This window comes from Desmodus rotundus, chromosome 13 (assembly GCF_022682495.2).
Source record: "Desmodus rotundus isolate HL8 chromosome 13, HLdesRot8A.1, whole genome shotgun sequence".
NCBI classification, from domain to species: Eukaryota; Metazoa; Chordata; class Mammalia; order Chiroptera; family Phyllostomidae; genus Desmodus; species Desmodus rotundus.
The window spans coordinates 31,734,323-31,752,194 of record NC_071399.1 but is presented as its reverse complement, the minus strand read 5'-3'; the positions used below and the strand labels follow the sequence as shown (position 1 = coordinate 31,752,194).

At 35.2% G+C, this 17,872-nt stretch overlaps 1 protein-coding gene across 1 annotated transcript in view; it reads left to right on the top strand.

Annotated features, from left to right (window-relative positions):
* Window positions 1-17,872, top strand: part of MYO16 (myosin XVI) — a 518,514-nt gene that overhangs the window by 276,004 nt on the left and 224,638 nt on the right. Inside the window, exon 20 of the mRNA XM_053916793.1 lies at window positions 236-377. Coding sequence (XP_053772768.1) covers window positions 236-377 — 142 coding nt within the window. The remainder of the gene's footprint in view (window positions 1-235; window positions 378-17,872) is intronic.

Below are 17,872 nucleotides of genomic sequence, written 5' to 3'. Positions count from 1 at the left end.
GCTGTGGTCAACAATTGCAACAAATAAGATTGCGATGTATATGATACTCATGTTAGGAAACACTTTAGATAATAATTGGCAGAGACCTCATTTATTAGAGCCATAATATATTTTTTAACATCTTTTGATGTATAGAGAGGTATGTGTTGGATGAATAAGGATATACACAGTTTTGTTTACTTTTAAATGAGAGAAACCCTTGTTCTTATGCCTCCTGTCCTTTCTACGGTTCCAGGAGACATGATTACACGACGACACACAGTAGAGGTAGCTGAATTTTACCGGGATCTCCTGGCCAAGTCCTTGTACAGTCGTTTGTTCAGCTTTTTGGTGAATAGCATGAACTGTTCCCTCCACAGTCAAGAGGAGCCCAGCAGGTAAGATTGATGGATGCTGGTCGCTAATGCTCTCCTATCATAGACAACTTAAAAAGTCTCACCTCATAAAGGTGCTTTACCATCCAGTGTGACCCATAAGTTAAACTGTTATTAACATATTTTATTTTAACAAGGTGATTTTACTTGAAGGATTTTTTTAACTTTTCTAATGACTTAAGCACCCCAAGCCCCCGGCTCCTGGCACATTGATGAATTAATCAAATTTTCTCTCATTCGTAGAGATACAAACACATTCTCTCTGGACTGAAGGCACATATGGCCTTTTGAGCATTAAGAAATATAAAAATACTAATCTAGGAAGAAAATAGTTCAGGAATATCGAAATCACTTACATTCGTCAAGCAGCCCATGTCCACCTCGGAACCTATTTACTGATGCTTTTCAGGTCGGCAGTTCTTCCTGTTTCCTTCCTGCATTGTGTGGGTCACTTGGCAGATGGTCTCTGTGGCAGTCATTCCATTCATCGAAGTCTTCATCAGCCCTAAGCAGAAGCTTTTCAGGGCTATCTGATCACCTAAACATTACAGATCTCCATGGCATCTTGTCAATGGAAAACTTTGTTAATATTCTTGTCACTAATAATGACCTTGAGCAGGTCATTGAAAGGAAAATTGCTTCCAGAAGGCTTTATACATTCTTGTCTTTAAATGAAACCTTTTGAGAAATTCTTAGTTGTTCATATAGACTCGTTCACCAAATTCCTCAAAATTGCTGCCTTTAGAGGTTTCCTGGAGAACACTAGAACGAACATGTATTAATGGGAAAGATCCTAAATAAATATAGATATCTCAGAAAATTTCAAGGACAAAGGGAGGCTAAAATTCTTGTTAGAACATACATGTGTAAAATCCTACTGTGCATTGATCAAGACATTTAATATGCAGTCTGTGATTTGAGGGGAGACATAGTATTTCTATTTTAGCAGATATACCTTAATATTTGGTATAGTGAGGATTTTTTATTTTGTTATTATTGCTAATTACCAGTTAATTGTGATTTTCCTTTAAATATGAAGATTATTCACAGAATACTAATATGCTACGAGTACCAAATGAAGCTTGCATAACATTATTAACAGCTCTGCCGAAGTTGACATTGAAAAAATTAATATATAAGTTCAGTTGCATGTATAAACTTTTAGAAAATTTCCTTTGACATTTAAGTCTTAAAGAGTCTTAAATTTATATAATTGAAAACATACATAATCTAGACTTTTTGATTATATACACATACACACAAAAAAATATAAACATAAACCTTGGAAAACACATTATTTCCCTTTTAGTGGAAATATCATCATTGTGTCCATATGTAATTTTATGATGTTAGTTTTATCTTTTAAAATTCTTTACTAAACAAATGAATGAGGACAGGGATTAGTAGGAAATTAAAAATGAATTAATGTATTATAAATTTAACTTCTAAGATACAGTGTTCTCATTTGAGTTGTAATTCCCATTTTTTCTTCCCTATTTCTCCCATGGGTCACCCAAACCTAAATTTAAATCCTGAAGTAATGCAAAGAAAGGTTATGTTTGCAGTATTTCTAACTCATTGAAATTCATGGAAAGTTTAAGATTTTGCAGATTTACAGACCTATTTCCAAAGTCACAGAAAGGGCTCAAAATTTGGGTAAACTTAGAATAGGCTTTATTTCTTATGAATCTCCAATTTCGTAGAAATTTTTGTAATGTCAAAAAAGATGATATAACATAAATAAATATATATTACTATGGTTAAAGTTGGTGAGCACCCTTGATGTTGAAGGAAAGTATTTTTCATGTTATATATATTTACAAATTTTGCAAGAGAAAATAAACAGAAATAAGCTATAAAGGGAATAAAGTAATAAAGGGAAAACAAGTGAAAATGAAGCAGATGAAATGTTTGGTCTTGGACTGCTGACTTCATTTCCTGGATTAAGGCAAAATAGGTACAATATTAATAATATTATATATTTAATAAGACTCTACTTTCTTATCTAGTTTTCAAATAGGGTTGCTTCTAAATGAAAATCATGAGGTATAATGCAGAAGCTGACCATTAGTTAATTTAAGATGAGCAGAAGTTTGCTTTTTTCTTCTATTGATTAAAAAAAAAAAAAAGATGAGCAGAAGTGTTTGCCATGTTTGCCTGGCCCAAAGCCAGCCATTGAGATTAATGTGAGGACGAAGAGCAGCCACTGCAGGCTGCCTGTGCTAACTGCTGCAGGCTGGAAACCAGCCGGGCTGGGCGGCCCTTAGTCCAGGGCCGCAGGTAGTGGTCAGAATGCTTAAACACAGAAACACACTGAACCTTTATTTATTAAGCTTACTTGAAAATGATTACCAAATCAGATGAAAGGGAATGATGATAATAATAGTAACAATAATAATACAATGTCTTTATTTGTTTAAAACTTTATTTATTAATTAAAGCATGATTTAAGGAATATCATAATTTCTAAAGAAACTAATAAAGCAGCTAAGTTTGATCTGGCTTTTCTAGTGTTATTTGGCTGCCACTCCTCTGTGAATTGTCAACGGACACACAAAGATCATGGAGGTGTAAATAAGTTACGTTTTCAAACCAAATGGAGATCCATGTATAGATTCCTACATCTTCCTATGTAGAAAGTGGGTGACCACTAAGGACACTGGAGACACTGATCTTCTATTCCATTCTTCACAGGCCAGCTTTTCTTCAGTGAATATGACAGCATGTTTGCTGTCCAGTCCAAGCCCAAGGATGCAGCCCTTCTCCCCAAGGAGAGGCCTTCCCTCAGTTGTTTCATTCACTGCAGTCAGGCTAATTCTGTGGTCCCCTCGTTCTCAGAAATCTTTAAGATGACAGCCAGGGTCTCTTTCCCTCATTGGGTTAGCTTAACTGATCAGGAAATAGTGTCCTGTGGTTTTATGATTCCCCTGCTTCCCAAGTAAGCGCAGTTACCAGTCTGTCCTGACACAGTAAATGTAATGTAAAAACTGTGGGTTGTCAACTCCTTTATTTCCGTCACAGCACCTTCCTATAGCTAGCTCTAAGTAGGTTCCTCCCAGGCTCTGACCTCAGTGTCTTAGAATAGCACCTTGAAAACAAACTTTGTGGTGTAGAGAGGATTCTGAATAATTGTTTTTAATATTCCAATTCTTCCATGATTTATTTTGCTTCATTATTATAAAAATTCTTTTTCATTTAGTAATTTTGGTTGATGTTGTTAATGTAACATTTAAAATAGAAAGTCTTGCTCTTAAGCATTTGTCATTCTTTTTCTTATTTTCTTTTGAGTTTTTTTATTGTTTTTTCCATTACCATTTAGTCCCCTTATGCTCCCCTCCCCCCGCCACAATCACCACACTGTTGTCCATGTCCATGGGTCCTTTTTCCTTTTTGCTCAATCCCTCCAACCCTTATTCTCTCCCACTTAGCTGTCATTCTGTTCTTTTCTTAATAAAATTACAAACCTCTTGAAAAGATAGTTAAGGAAACACATTAAATTTATCTTTGGTCTGAAAAGGCAGCATTGTGGACAATATTATGTTGGCCACAAGAAGAGTGTTTTATTGTTGTGTCAACATTATAAGTAGAATTTTTCAAATACGTAGTTGTATTATTACTTATTTTGATATAACCACTATATTAAACAAGTGTTATTTGAACTATAATGAAAACACATGTTCTTTTTATGCCTCACCTTCTTTTTAAATAAACTCAATGAGGATAATATTTTTCTGATCCTGGGAGAAAACATAGTTAGGCCCCAAGACTTTTCTGCTCACTTTTAAATAAATCACAGTTCTATGAATCCTTTAAGTCCCCAAATATCTAGTATTTCGACAGAACTTGATGGCATCTGAAGATGAGAGTTCCCCTCTCTCTCCCACAGTTAAGGCCCATGGTGGAAGCTGAGTGCCTCCCAGGAAGGGAGAAAGGTAGGCTTCTGTACCCCAGCTCTACTGGGAAATAGGAGGGGCAGGAACAAGGAAGTGAGGAATGTCTTGGTTTTCAGAAATCTTAAGGCTTTTCTGGTGAGAAAGGTTGTTATCCCTGACCCCTTCTCTTAGCTTCCTCATAGATTCCCACTGCTAGACCCTTCCTTCTGTAGTCCTCAAGAAATGCAAAGTCATTCATTCCTGCACTACTTGCTCCCCCATCATCCATGCTTCAGGACTGTCTATTAGACATAAGTGCACAGAGGTTGGAGTCCCCACAGCTTCCCAGGTGCACCTCTTGGTCAGGATTTCTCTGGTTGGAGAGGGCATTGGGAATGGGACAGTCCCTTGAGGAGCTGTGGATATTTCAGTGACTCACTTTTTATAACGGCTACACCAAAGACGTGCACTAAACTGCAGTTAGCTCTTATAAAGGACATAGTCCCTATGATTCTGAAATGAGATAAATGGTTGCAGAGTCTTAGTAAACTATAATGAATGATACCTTAAATTTTAAAAAGTGATAAATAATTTTGTGAGTTCTAAAGTTGAACCTGTTTTATAATACAACACATATCCCCAAGTATGAATTATCAATATTAAATTAATTTTCACCCTAAACCGTTATCTTCATCAGAGTTTTAGTGCAAACTCTATTTGAGTCTTGGGCAGGCAGAGGGGGTTGTAGAAACTCAGAGAGAGTTCTATAAAAGTCTTCAGATACCAAAACCTACAGTTTAAGCAACTTATTCTTGTCATGACTTCTGAATATAATGGTTTATATTTATGGGAACACATAAGAAATATAACCTGTAGAACATTTTCCTTTTTACCATTAGAAACACTCTAATAATAAATAGATTAAAAATTATAAAAGATTAATAGATGAAGTTTAAGAGATAACCCAATAAAAGGGATTGAAGATTACTTACTTTATTTCTGTATGTGTGTGTATATATATATATACACACACAGAATACATACATATATACATACATATATGTAGGCATATGTGCATACAGAATTAATGCATACATATATACATACATGAATATATGTGTACATTCACTCATTTATGTCTATATGTTCTGAAATCCACATTTTTTGGACAACACAATTTCACATACAGATATAATGCAGGCAATAAATTAAGTTTCAAATATACATATTGAGATTTTTTTGGTTTGTCACTGAGCCATCAGTTGCTTAAAAATGCTCATAATATATTACACTCTTTAATATTTTAGTTGAGCTAAACATAAACATTTAAGAACTCTGTGATTAATTACATTCAGCTTGGATGAGCTACAGAGACTTTGGGAGAATTCTCTAAATGCCCTCACATATCAAAACCTATTTTATTGCAACAAATATTCGTCATGAGTTCTCATGCATCCAAGCCAGTTTCTTTGACAGCTGGGTGCAAGAACTTGGTTCCAGAGTCAGCTGAGGGTACTGCAATGGCACAAAGTTTTCAGCACAGTGCCTGACACAGTGGGGATGGTTGCTCCAGTAAAATCACAGTGGTCACGGCTGCAAAGAAAGTGTCCTAGTTTATGGTAGTTTGTGGAGAAGGGAGGGTTGTGGAAAAATGCAGATGAATAACATGTTGGGAACTGTAGATGTAGTCTAGTCTCCCCCTTTTAATTCAGGAATCTTGTTTGTTTCAACGACTAATAAATAGAAGAAATATGTTCTGTAGAAATAAGAATAACACTATTCATATACACTACTGGGATGGGAGGGGAGATTTTTGTGTTTGCTCAGTTTTGCTTTGTAGTCAGCAACGATCATGGACTTGCTTTGATCAGTTTCCACACTCCCTCTTTCTCTTTCTCTTATGACACACCCATGACATGCTTGCAAAATGCCTGACTAGGGTCCAGAGCACAGTTTGTAGTCTTTGATTACTGCAAAAATCAGTTCCACCTGTATTAGAAACCATGATATTTCCTGATCAGTAAGGATTCCTTGAGGTAAACGTCACATGAAGAGACACCAGTTCCTAACCGTGGACAGGTAAGTGGTGCTTGAACTAAGGAACTGGCTACGAGATAGAGGATACAATAGACAAACAGGGAACTGGTGGTCTGCAGGGATGGGGACCCTCCGGGCATCTGGGAACAGGTGGGAGAATGAGGTCAAATTGGAGTGCAGTCACCAGGCTTTAAACATGAAAGTGATCCTTCTTTCACTGGGAGCCAGGGGTCATCATCTCAGGAGCTGTCTAGAGTCTTTGACCTTCCATCCATGGACTGATAATGATTGTGGAGAGAGAAAACAAGGATGTTGAAAAAATATATCACTTGTGAAATTTCTGAAGCTATTAAATCTTTTCTCTCCAACCCAATATAACTTTAATATGGGCTTAAATAATGGAAGGAAACATTAAACATATACCAGTGGGAAAGCTGAGCTGTTTTAGAGAGGAGTTGAAATTATATTCTTTAAAAGTTTTTTTTCAATTTACATATCAGTTCAATGATTTAATTCCTTAAGTCATCAGTAGGATATTTTTGCAACTCATCCTGTAGATAAATTCACATACTTTGATTATAAGGAAAATTGTTTTGTTAGTCAGTAATAATTATCCTAGATGTCCAGAAAGACTTCCATCAGCATATTTAAAAATGGCCCATGTGTTCCCCAACAGTCTGGTTGAGGTCATTGTAAAGCATGGTCATGGTAATGATGGAATTTAACTTCCCAGTGTCTACCAGGTGAGCTCGTTCTACTCCACTCTGACAACATCCAATCTGCACTATTAAGTTCATAACAAGCAATGTAATATTAATCATCAGAAAAATCACACTTCTTCTTTAGGTGAGACTTGCTGTTCTTTCTTAATTAGAAGGAACAAATATTTCATGTAGGGAAAAATAATTATAGCCTTGAAGAATTCTGTGGGCTGGCTGGTTTCAAAAAGCAACCCCATGGCAGCATTAGGGATAATCTGTGTTGGTCGGAAGAGTCTTACTGAGTGGCAGAGAGGCTGATCTTTACCGTGATCCTCTAAATGAAAGCAGAGTGGATTGATTGGGCTAAGTCTAAATGTGGCTTCCGTTTTCATTTGGGAATTGTTCTTAGTTTTGCCTACTGGATTTAGTAAGCATACAATTAGTTTGGAATATTTAGTGATGTGTATGCACATGTATGTTGAATTCTCAAGGATTTTAAAGAGAAGAGACTATTTTTTGCTACTTATATTGAAGCAAGAGCCAGATTTTTTATGATTTCTATTTTTCTGTTTTTCATTGATGCAATCAGATGCATAGCACATAATATACTTATGCAATGTTATAGCATGGTGTAACCTTTTTTAGGTCAAAGTCCAATTGGGAATTCAGTGAATGGCATAAATACACACAGTGTTTTAATATAATTTCTGGAGATCAATACCCCCTCCCTCAATAAAAAAATTCATGTACCTGGGCTATAATAATTGTTAACTTGTTGATTAAAAAATTAATAAATACCTGCTGAATTAATACCTTCAAAGTGGTTCATAGGCTCCTGGTCATTCTTGAAGCTTTTTAAGTCAAGTCAGTGTATTTTTTGGTAATGATTTTGTTGTTGAATGTTTTTAAATTAAAAAAGGTATCTCTTTAAATTTTGGATAAAAACTGTATTTTTAAGAAACTACACTGAGATAGCTCTTACTACGTGAGTAACATCATCTTAAAAACACTACTATGACAGTAAGCGTGCAACCCTATTTTGTAAAATTATTTTTAGTAGATTAGATTTTTCAGTTATAACCACGCTTTCCTCAAGGATCTTGCCCCTGAGCAGGAGTCAGTAACTTAGTTTACAATGAATGCTTGGGGAGCCTGAAGATGGTGCTGAAGAAGGAGCATCTTTGGGTGCCCCTCAGGCAAGCCTGTAAAAATATCTTCTGGGTTACCACTTACACCTACACTATTTCCACAGACCACCTGCAAATACTTTACCTAATTTTATGACAGTTTTCAAATTCCATCTATGGGCTGTTTTTTGCTTCTCATGCAGGGGGATTTGTCATTACTTCTGCACCATTTCCTAATATTTTACAATATGCATAAGCCTAAAATTCAAATTAGGGGTGTGCGCATGTGTGTATGTAGGGGTGTGTGTGAGTGTGTGTGATTATTTTCTTCTTAAATTATTTCAGCAAGAGATTTTTAAAAAATTTCAGATGCAACCTATGACTTTTTAAAAGGACTTGAACATAGCCATCACTAGTTATAAATGGCCCTAATAAAAGTATAATTTGTTTTATCATTTGCAAAAAAGCAAGGTCACTTTGGTCAGGTTAACTCTGAGTTAAAAATTTGAAGATTAATCTCCTCCAAGTATGATAGGCACTGGGAGCATCCCAGGTGATGAGACTTGTCCATTACTGGGATTCAATAATCTCAGAAGGTTTAATTACTCCCTGTCATGCTTCCTTACACACAGGTCACTTTCCCTTTTCATAAGTTTGTCATTTCCTCCAACAAGAAGGCTTAAAGTGGGCTGTGTTCCACTCCCTCGTGAGTCAGATGATTAGGAAAATTTTTTTGAAAAGAAGCAACATGATTTTCCAGAATGCTTGTGTCCCCCTTCCCTTCCCCCCCACCCCAGTACAGAATGGAACTTGTACAGTTATGGCCTAACTCTAGATCTAAGAGCTTTATGATCTTTGGGACTACCCACATCATTGACCAGATGATCTGGAGTAATTCTAAACTGTATTGGGTGGGACAAGGTGCAGCAACCATTGCAAAGCAGAGGGATATTAAAGTTAATCTAAATATGATTTCAAAACCACATACATCTTTTCCATAACATTCAAGGAATCACAGCATGAGAGAGTTTGCAATGCTCATCAGGTTTTCCAAAGCTGAAGCAAGTTAAGAAACTTAATCTGAATGATAAACTAAGAGGATAGAAAACTGGAGTAAAAAGGAAACATACAGAAATTAAATGTTTTTCCACTGTTATTTTGATGATAAAATTGGAGACTAATTTTCCCAGGAAAACATCTGACCATATGATATATTTAACATCACGTGAGAATCCTAATTAAAATTTCATTTTCTCTCTTTCTATACATATAATAAATTGCTGTTAATAGTTCAAAAAAAGATGATAAAGATTATCTATTTAACAGACACAAAACTGGGAACAATGTGAAGTTTGCTTCTGAAGCAGGGACTAAATTTATAAATAAATCAGATTAAAAATAAAATATTTACTCTACTTATTAGTTTTAATGGTCTCCCTCAGCACTTTAATGAATTGATTATGAAGATTTAAGCTCTTTCATGGAAATTACAAATAAAAATACTTCTGCAAGAAGGATAATAATTTAAAAATCTAGACAATTAGTTCATAAATAATTAAGAGTTGGTAAAAAGATATTTTGTATGTTACCTTATTAATTACATGTAAAGTACTTATTTCTTAATAATAAATAAATTTATGGTATGTTAATAAAGCCTAAATAACTTAAAGAAATAGTAGCACACCTGCTGTTCATTTGTGAAAAAGTGAAAGCAGACTTATCTGTTTCTTTACCATTTAACATATCTTTTCCTTAACTATTTTAATTTGGGGGGCAAAGATTTAATAATCAAGAAGAGTACAAAGGCATATAGGCAAGTCACATACCACTATCTAGAATTTGCACTACTAACTTTTGCCACTTTTGCTTCAGATTTTTATTAACATAAAAGAAATAGACTTGCAGCTAAGAGATGAAGTTCCTTTTATCCACACAGGTTCATTCCTCTCCTTTCCTCCCCAGATACAGTAATATCATCAATTCTGTGTGAACTTTGTACAATTTAGTTTTTGTTTGTCTAGATATTATTTTTTTCATAGTAACTATATAACATTGAGTCATTAAGAATTTTAAAATATGCTGTACTTTCCTTTTTAACTTCACATGTTTTTGGAAATTTAATTATATTGATACCAAAAGAGCTAATTTATTCTTTCTAACTGCTGTATTAATTCCTCTGGGTGAGAAAACCAGACATTCTCATCTATTCCCCTGGTGATGGACACTTAAATCTCTTTTCACTTTTTTCTCAATTATGGACAGTGTTGCACCATCATACATGTCTCCTGACATACATATTTAAAATTTTCTCTGGAGTACATGTTAAGTGGTAGAAAATTTCAGGTAGAACATTAATTTGCATTTTCCCAGTTATGAGTGCAGGTGAGCACGGCAATGCAGATCACGTGCTGCATGGTGGTGACACGCCCGCGGATGTACCATGAGATTTGTTCAATTATACACAGAGGTCTGACCTCAGAGCCTTACCATGGACGTTCTTTCCTGCTCCTTGATCATCTTCCTTTTTTCTTAAGAACCTTCAGATTTCCAGTACAGCAGATACTACTTTTTATGTGAGGGATTGACATAATTGTGTGTTTTTGTCAGATATTCAATTATCCCTACCACATTTATTAGAAATGCTTTTTCACCTCCTCCTGATTTTTAATCTGTTTGACTGAAACTGTATCAACAATATATTGTTTTAGTAAGTACATTTTCATAAGTTTTTATTTTTATTATGTTTTTGGTTATCCCTAGATTTTTTTTGCATATGAATTTTATAATCACTTTTACTTAACCCATAAATAAGTCTTTTGAGGATTTTGACTAGAAATAAACTTATAAATTAATATGAGGAGAGTTGGCCATTTTAGGCTGTTGATTTTTCCACAATATCTATATTTCTACTTATTTATTAGTTTTTATTTTTTTAATAATTTTTGCATTTTTATCAATTTTTACACATTTTAATTTTATTTTTACTGTGCACTTTGTACTTTTTTGTTGCTTTGATGAGTGCTATATTTTATTACATTTTATTTGTTTATTGGGATATTCAATATTGAGTTTCATATGTTGATCTTATATCTAGAAACCATGCTGACTTTTCTTATTAGTTCTAAGAATTTTCTTGTGTAATATCTTACTATTTTATGAACATAATTATCTTTTTCTTTTCATTTTCTCATCTCTTATTTGTTCCTCTTATTTTATTGCATTGGCTAGCACTACCAGTACAATGTTGAAAATTTAGGGTGATAGTGGATATTCTTGTCTTGTTTCCAACTTGGTGTAATATTTCTAAATATTTGCCATTAAGTAATCTGTTTACTTAGTGTTCCAGTAGATAATCTTTCTTAAGTGTTTTCAATCATGGGTGCACATTTTTATCTAATGTTTTTCCTTTATCTATTAAGGTTATTATAGAGATTCTTTCCCTTTCTTTGCTCAGGTGGCAAGCTGTATTGATGTATATATTATTTGATGTTGAATAATTCATTTATATTGTCAACCCTATTTGGTCATGATGTGGTAGATTCAATTTTCCAGTTTTTATTAATGAATTTTGCATTTATTTTCATTAGTGAAACGAGTTCTATTTTTTTTTCTTCTTCTGCATCCCTTTACTGTCGGGTTAACATTAAAGAGTAAATTGGGTAGATTTCTCTAAAACAGTTTGCACTAAATGAAGACAATATGTTCCTTGAGTGTGCAGTGAAACTTTCCCTAAAATCTTTTGGGAAGTGAAGGAAGGGTTGACTTTTGAACACCAATCATTTTAAAGTTTATAAGTCAATCAGATTATTTTCTTTTTTTGAGTCACTTATATTGTCTCAAAAATTGTCCACTTTCATATTTTAAGTTTTTCGTCAAATCATAACTTTGTTTTATAATCCTCAGTCTCTCTTGTAGCTATTGTTTGTCCTCTTTTCATTCCTGATGTTATTTATTTTAGCCTTTGCTCTATTGTCATTGATAAGTTTTGCTTGAAATTACCTATAAGAATTATTTAGTTTCAAAAATCATTTTAGCTTTGTTGTCATTTCTCATTTTATGTTGTTTTTAGTAATTTCTGCAGTTTTATTATATCCCTATTTTGACTTACATTGAATTTTGCTGTTCTGTTTTTTTCTGACTTACTGAGGGTAATGTTTGTTTCAGATTTTCTGATGATTTTGTTGACCCTGGGTCTATAAAGTATCAGTATCTCCTAAGAACGTACTTCTTACTGCATTCCAGATATTTTCCATGTAGTGCTTCTTTTGTTGTTTAGTTCTAAATATTTTGTTTTATGTTGATTTAGAAATAAAATAACAAGCAGTTTGTCAGAAAAATAAATTTGAAACACCATGTTTTTCCCTCCCCATCCAAAGTGGGGAATTTTTCCCATTAAATAATGAGATTCCTTTGATTCTTATGAATATAGTATGAGTGACTTCTATTTCTGCACAGACTTATTTAAATCATGGTTCCCATTGCCATGACAACCAAAACTACACAATTTAGCAAAATAGCTGAGACAAAACCTGCTTTCTAAATAATCCTCCTTCTGCTTCATTTCCTTACCAAAACACCCATATGTATAATGATTTCCTAAAGAGCTAAGAATCTTTTTTTCTGTAATCATATATTTGTTTTTCATTATTTTGTAAGATTCATTTTTTTTCAAATGGAAGGATTCAGAGTAATAGACAATATTAGAGATTTAGCAAAGCATCCTATATATTATAATACTCAACAATAATTTTAAGTTACCACATATTAAATACAAAATAATGCTTAAAAATTTACCACCCTTATTATAAAAATTATTAAAAAGTGGACACAATAATGGTTAAGTTTAAATATTGATTATGATAAAGTGATAAATTGTTTCAAGAATAGTGTAGCTTATTGAAGAAATAAAGATATATATGCTTTTTCCTTAAGTACATATTTTTAGGAAATGGAAGAGAAAGGAGATTTTGTCATATCTGTGAGAATATGGCATTTTTAGCATCAAACAGTAGTTGTTTTTCCTTTTTGATAATGACTATTACATGATTTGCAAATATTTGTGGGCCAAATAAATTCAAGAAAATGTGTAAGAAATTCAGTGATTTATAAGTCTAATAAAAAACTTCTAGCATTCTACTTTTCTAGTTCTTTTTTGAGCCGAGAGTGCAGAGGCTAAGCCTGTATATTTTATACAAAGCAAATAATTCATTGCATTGCTAGCCATGCCTGCTTTCTTGTTTCATTTCTAACTGGGGAAATGCATTTGGCCTCTTTTCAACCCCCTGATAACCCGTCCTGCTCAATAGAGTTAACCAAATCTGTATTTATTATGCTCCTCTGGGCCTGTCATTTGAACACAGTGGCAGTTCTGCCAGAATAAATAATGCCGCAGTGCCGTTCAGAAATGAGAGCAGAATGTCCCATTCTGGCTCTCGGTGACCCTGCTGCTCCCTGCAGAAAACACCAGGGAGGAAATGTCAGTACCGCAATTTAAATACTGTTTGCCTTTTTGTAAAATAATTTTCTAAATGAGGAGGATATACTTTTCAGCTAAAGGACATTTTTAGTTTTTGTCACCTCTATGCTGTTAACTTTCTCTCTTTACATACTGTCTTATTGGAAGTACATATTCCAAGCCTGGCTTCTTAATGTGTGAGACGTGATAGGCGGTAGGGGTGCAATTATTGTGGTTATCATTTATTGGATATTACCTAGAAGTGAGTTATCTTTGATCAGGGGATCATCACGATTAATATTGATATTAGCCATGCTGTAGGTATTATTGTCTCCCTTTTTCAGATAAAGACTGGATTTCAGAGAGGTTGAGTAAGTGGCTCAAGTCACACAGCAGCAAAGTGATGGACTTGACATGTGAACCTCAGTATGTCGTACTTATTACCTGAGTTTTTCCCAAAAACCCTCCCACAATGAAGATTGTCAGAGAGTGATATAGAAATCATAGTTTAAAACCAAATTTAAAAAAATAACCTTTTGAACTATAGATGATTTCTTCATTGTCAATGAAATTATTATTTAAAGTGTAAAATTATCTATGTATGGACATGGGCCAGAGGGCCAGACTATTCTCTCTTCCTGGTAACCAGGTTTCTAGCATCTTGCAGAATGTTCAGCAAAACTAGTTGTTCAGCGTATATTCATTGAAAAGGTGAATGAGCTAATAAATGATTAGTTAAAAGCCATTCTCAAGAGAAGAGGCCTTGGAACATTGCAAAATTTATTTATTTATTCTTCTCTGGATCCAGGCCATATATAATATAACTTTGATACTTCTCTTACCAAGGGTTAAATCTAATTTCTCTCCATTTGAGCTGCCCTTGTGACTTATTCTAGCCCAGAGAATACAGCAAACATGAGGCTGTGCCAATTCCAAACCTTGCACTAATCTGTCTTCCCAGATCCCTGTCATTGCCATGTGCGTAAGTCCAAGCTTCCTGAAGAAGATGAGAGACACTTTGTTAGTCAGCCAATAGCCAGCCAGCCAACCCAAGGCATTTGGGTGAGGTCATCCTAGACCTGCCACCCCCAGCCAGGCCACCCAAGCTGACAAAAGGACTTGCAAACCATAATAAATACTTATTGCTTTTAGCCACTGAGTTTTAGGGTGGTTGGTTATCCAGCAATCTCTACGTGCTGCAAGTCACTACCTATTTAATTTGATTTTCATAGCTCCTACTTTGAACCATAAATTGTGAGTATGTACATTTGAAGGCGAGAAAGAAGAGAGCTCTCCACTTTACAGGTATTTTGAGGGATGCTGAGTGATGTCCCCTTCTGACTGTTTTCAAATATTCACTGTATTATCTTCTAGGAGTAAGCTCCCAAACTCTTGAGTAATGGAGTACAGTGCTAAGGCTTCACTTTTACTTTTTAAAGTATAAAAAGTATACTTTTTATACTTTTCACTATACTTTTTAACTGGTTGAAATAATAATGAAGAACTACCTGTAGGCTTGTCTTTCAATTTGCAAAGCAGTTATTTTGAATTCTCCCTCATTTCTCATCGCCAGAAGTTGACCCAACTGCCTGTAATGTTCTTACTGCACTAGTCTAACATCAAGAAAAGGCAAATTAAGATTAATCAGCCCAGACAAGTTTTCACTACCAGGAAGAACTATTTGTTCTAGGAATTCTTCTAAATGTCCACTGAGTTGTATGACCCATTCTTAAGGCTCAGTCTGCAGCTCCACAATGTTTTACCACAGTTTATCACAGAAATGCTTCCCCTGTAAACCCAGCCTCGTGATGTTACACCATGATGGGTGAACTCTTATTTGGTCCTCTCTGACCCAAATTATGCTAGAGTGTGTCAAATTCAATGGATCCATAAGTCTTAGAACTGGTAGTACCACTATTAATAGGTGAATTTTAAAGGTGTCAGATAAAATAACACCTGTAAATCCTCATAATCATGACCTAGGTTAGCTCACTGCTTCCATTGGCTCTGCCCTAACAAGTACAAGTGGCAGTGAAATGCTACAATCCACTGGAAGTCTAGACTTCTTCCTGTGATGCCATACTAGCCATAAGTATTTGCCATGGCCGGTTTTCTTTGCAGAGCAGTGTCTGCCTGCTAGCACTTGTTCACCCATTCACACGGGACAGTCGCATATAGGGGAACTCACTTTCCATGATTAGTAATCACACCTCTTCTTTGGAGATCACAGAAAACTGTACATGCAGTGCTTTGATGGCATCCTGCAAACTACTCCCACCCGACCTATCTGATCTACCCACCCTGATAGGGATCCCGGCTTTACTCTGCCTTCCAAACTAGACCCTTCAGACCCACACCTTTTGAGTCTCCGTACATTTTGTCCTGAGCATTCCCTGATTGTCCTTGGCCATATACCCTGACTCACCATCTCCACTATATGTCTCAGACTAGTTGTCAAAGAACAGAACATGAGCTACACATACACCTTCAGAGTTCCTTTAAATCCTAGTCTCTATTTGGTGTGTGTGGATCCTTTCAGAGCGTGGATCTCTCCAATGCACTGGACCAAGCTGATCCAAGTCCTGCGTCCTGCTGCTGTGCTTTGTCTTGTAGTCATGTACCACTGACACAGACCAAAAGGAGAGGAGAGGTATCTTCTGGACATAAGTCTGAACTAACCATTCCCTTGAAAAGATACAAGCTCCAGAAGTCCCACATTTTCATATGGGTTTTTGTTTTTATAGTTGCTGATTTACTAAAGATAGTCCAAGTGCAATGATATAGGATCCTAAGTTAGAGGCATATAGCTATAACACTACTTGTCATTGTGTGGCATATAGAGTAATACAGTTGGTCACTGACTTTGCAACAGCAAGAACAAACCACAAATAACTCTCAGCTGTGTTGATTCCATGCTGTCATTGTTGTTTTGTCTTGCTTTTTCGAAAAGCTCTCAGGCATGGTGTGTGCTCTAAAGGAAATCCATCATCCTTCCTTATACTAACAGACACCAAAAATGGGGAACCTCCCTTTAGTTTCTCTTCAACTCAGTTGTCCAAATAATTGGTTGAACAGAAGGACTTACTTCTCTTTGTTTTTGTTGGAGGGACTAAAGTCACTGGTACGAAGGTGTTCCCAAGAAATGCAGCTCTGCTTTCAAAGAGCAGTAGGAAGTTGTCAAACGAGTCAGAAGACATAGGAGGAAGATAGATATAAATCTCCAACATGAATGAAAATGGTAATGGGATAAATACTGCTGTAATTATATTCAACTGCTTGAAGAATGTATTCCCATCTATTCCTTGACCTCTGGGCCCATCTAACATGCTGTTTGTAATTGTCTTCCCCACTGATGTCTTTATATTAATAAATGGGAGTTTAGCCAAGGTCAACTGTAAGAAGGGTCACTATTATAACATCATGTTAGATTCAGTAGTACCAAAGTGAACATCCGGCTGAGTGCTTCTTATTTAACAAATATTTAACTATTCATCTCTCTATCCCTATGCATAGTCATGATCCTAGTGAGCCTGCACTTTTTTATTCTTTTGTTGAGGCATAACATAGGTGAAGTACACATATTCTATACACATATCAGTGGATTTCACATATGCAACATGACCATGTAACCTCCATGCAGACGGAGATGTAGGATCTGTCCAGTACACCAGAAGGCTTCATGCACTGTTTTTGTCTGGTTTCTTTAGTTCTGTGTTATGTGTATGAAATGCATCTACAATGTGGAGTGCAGCAGTAGTTCATTCTCATTCTACTCCCTTTGTAAAAACATGTATGGACATACCACTAGTTCTTTATTCTACTGTTGATAGACACTTGGGCTGTCTCCAGGTTTTGAATATATAAATAAAGCAGCCACGAGTATTCTTGTGCATGGCTTTTAGTGGCCACATGCACTCATTCCCCTGGATCCATGCCCAGGAGTGGGATTTCTGGGTCATTCAGTTGGCATGTGCTTTAGCTTTCATAGATGAATTCAAACCATGTTCCAAATTTCAAATTTCAGCTACCACCAGCGATGTATGATGGTTCCAGTTACTCCACATTCCATACATACAGTTCGTATCTGGCTCTTTTCATTGTACTAACTGTACACATTTCTATCTATTCTTCATAACCACCATTTTTTATAATTGCACAATACTTGGTAGAATAGTTATGTCATAATTTACTTAAATAGCCTCCTATTGTTCTGAAATAGCAGGGTTGTTTTAAACTATGAGTGTAAAAGTTCATATAAACTAAATTTTATTTATGGTTTTAAAAAAGTAAATTGTATGGTAGCTTG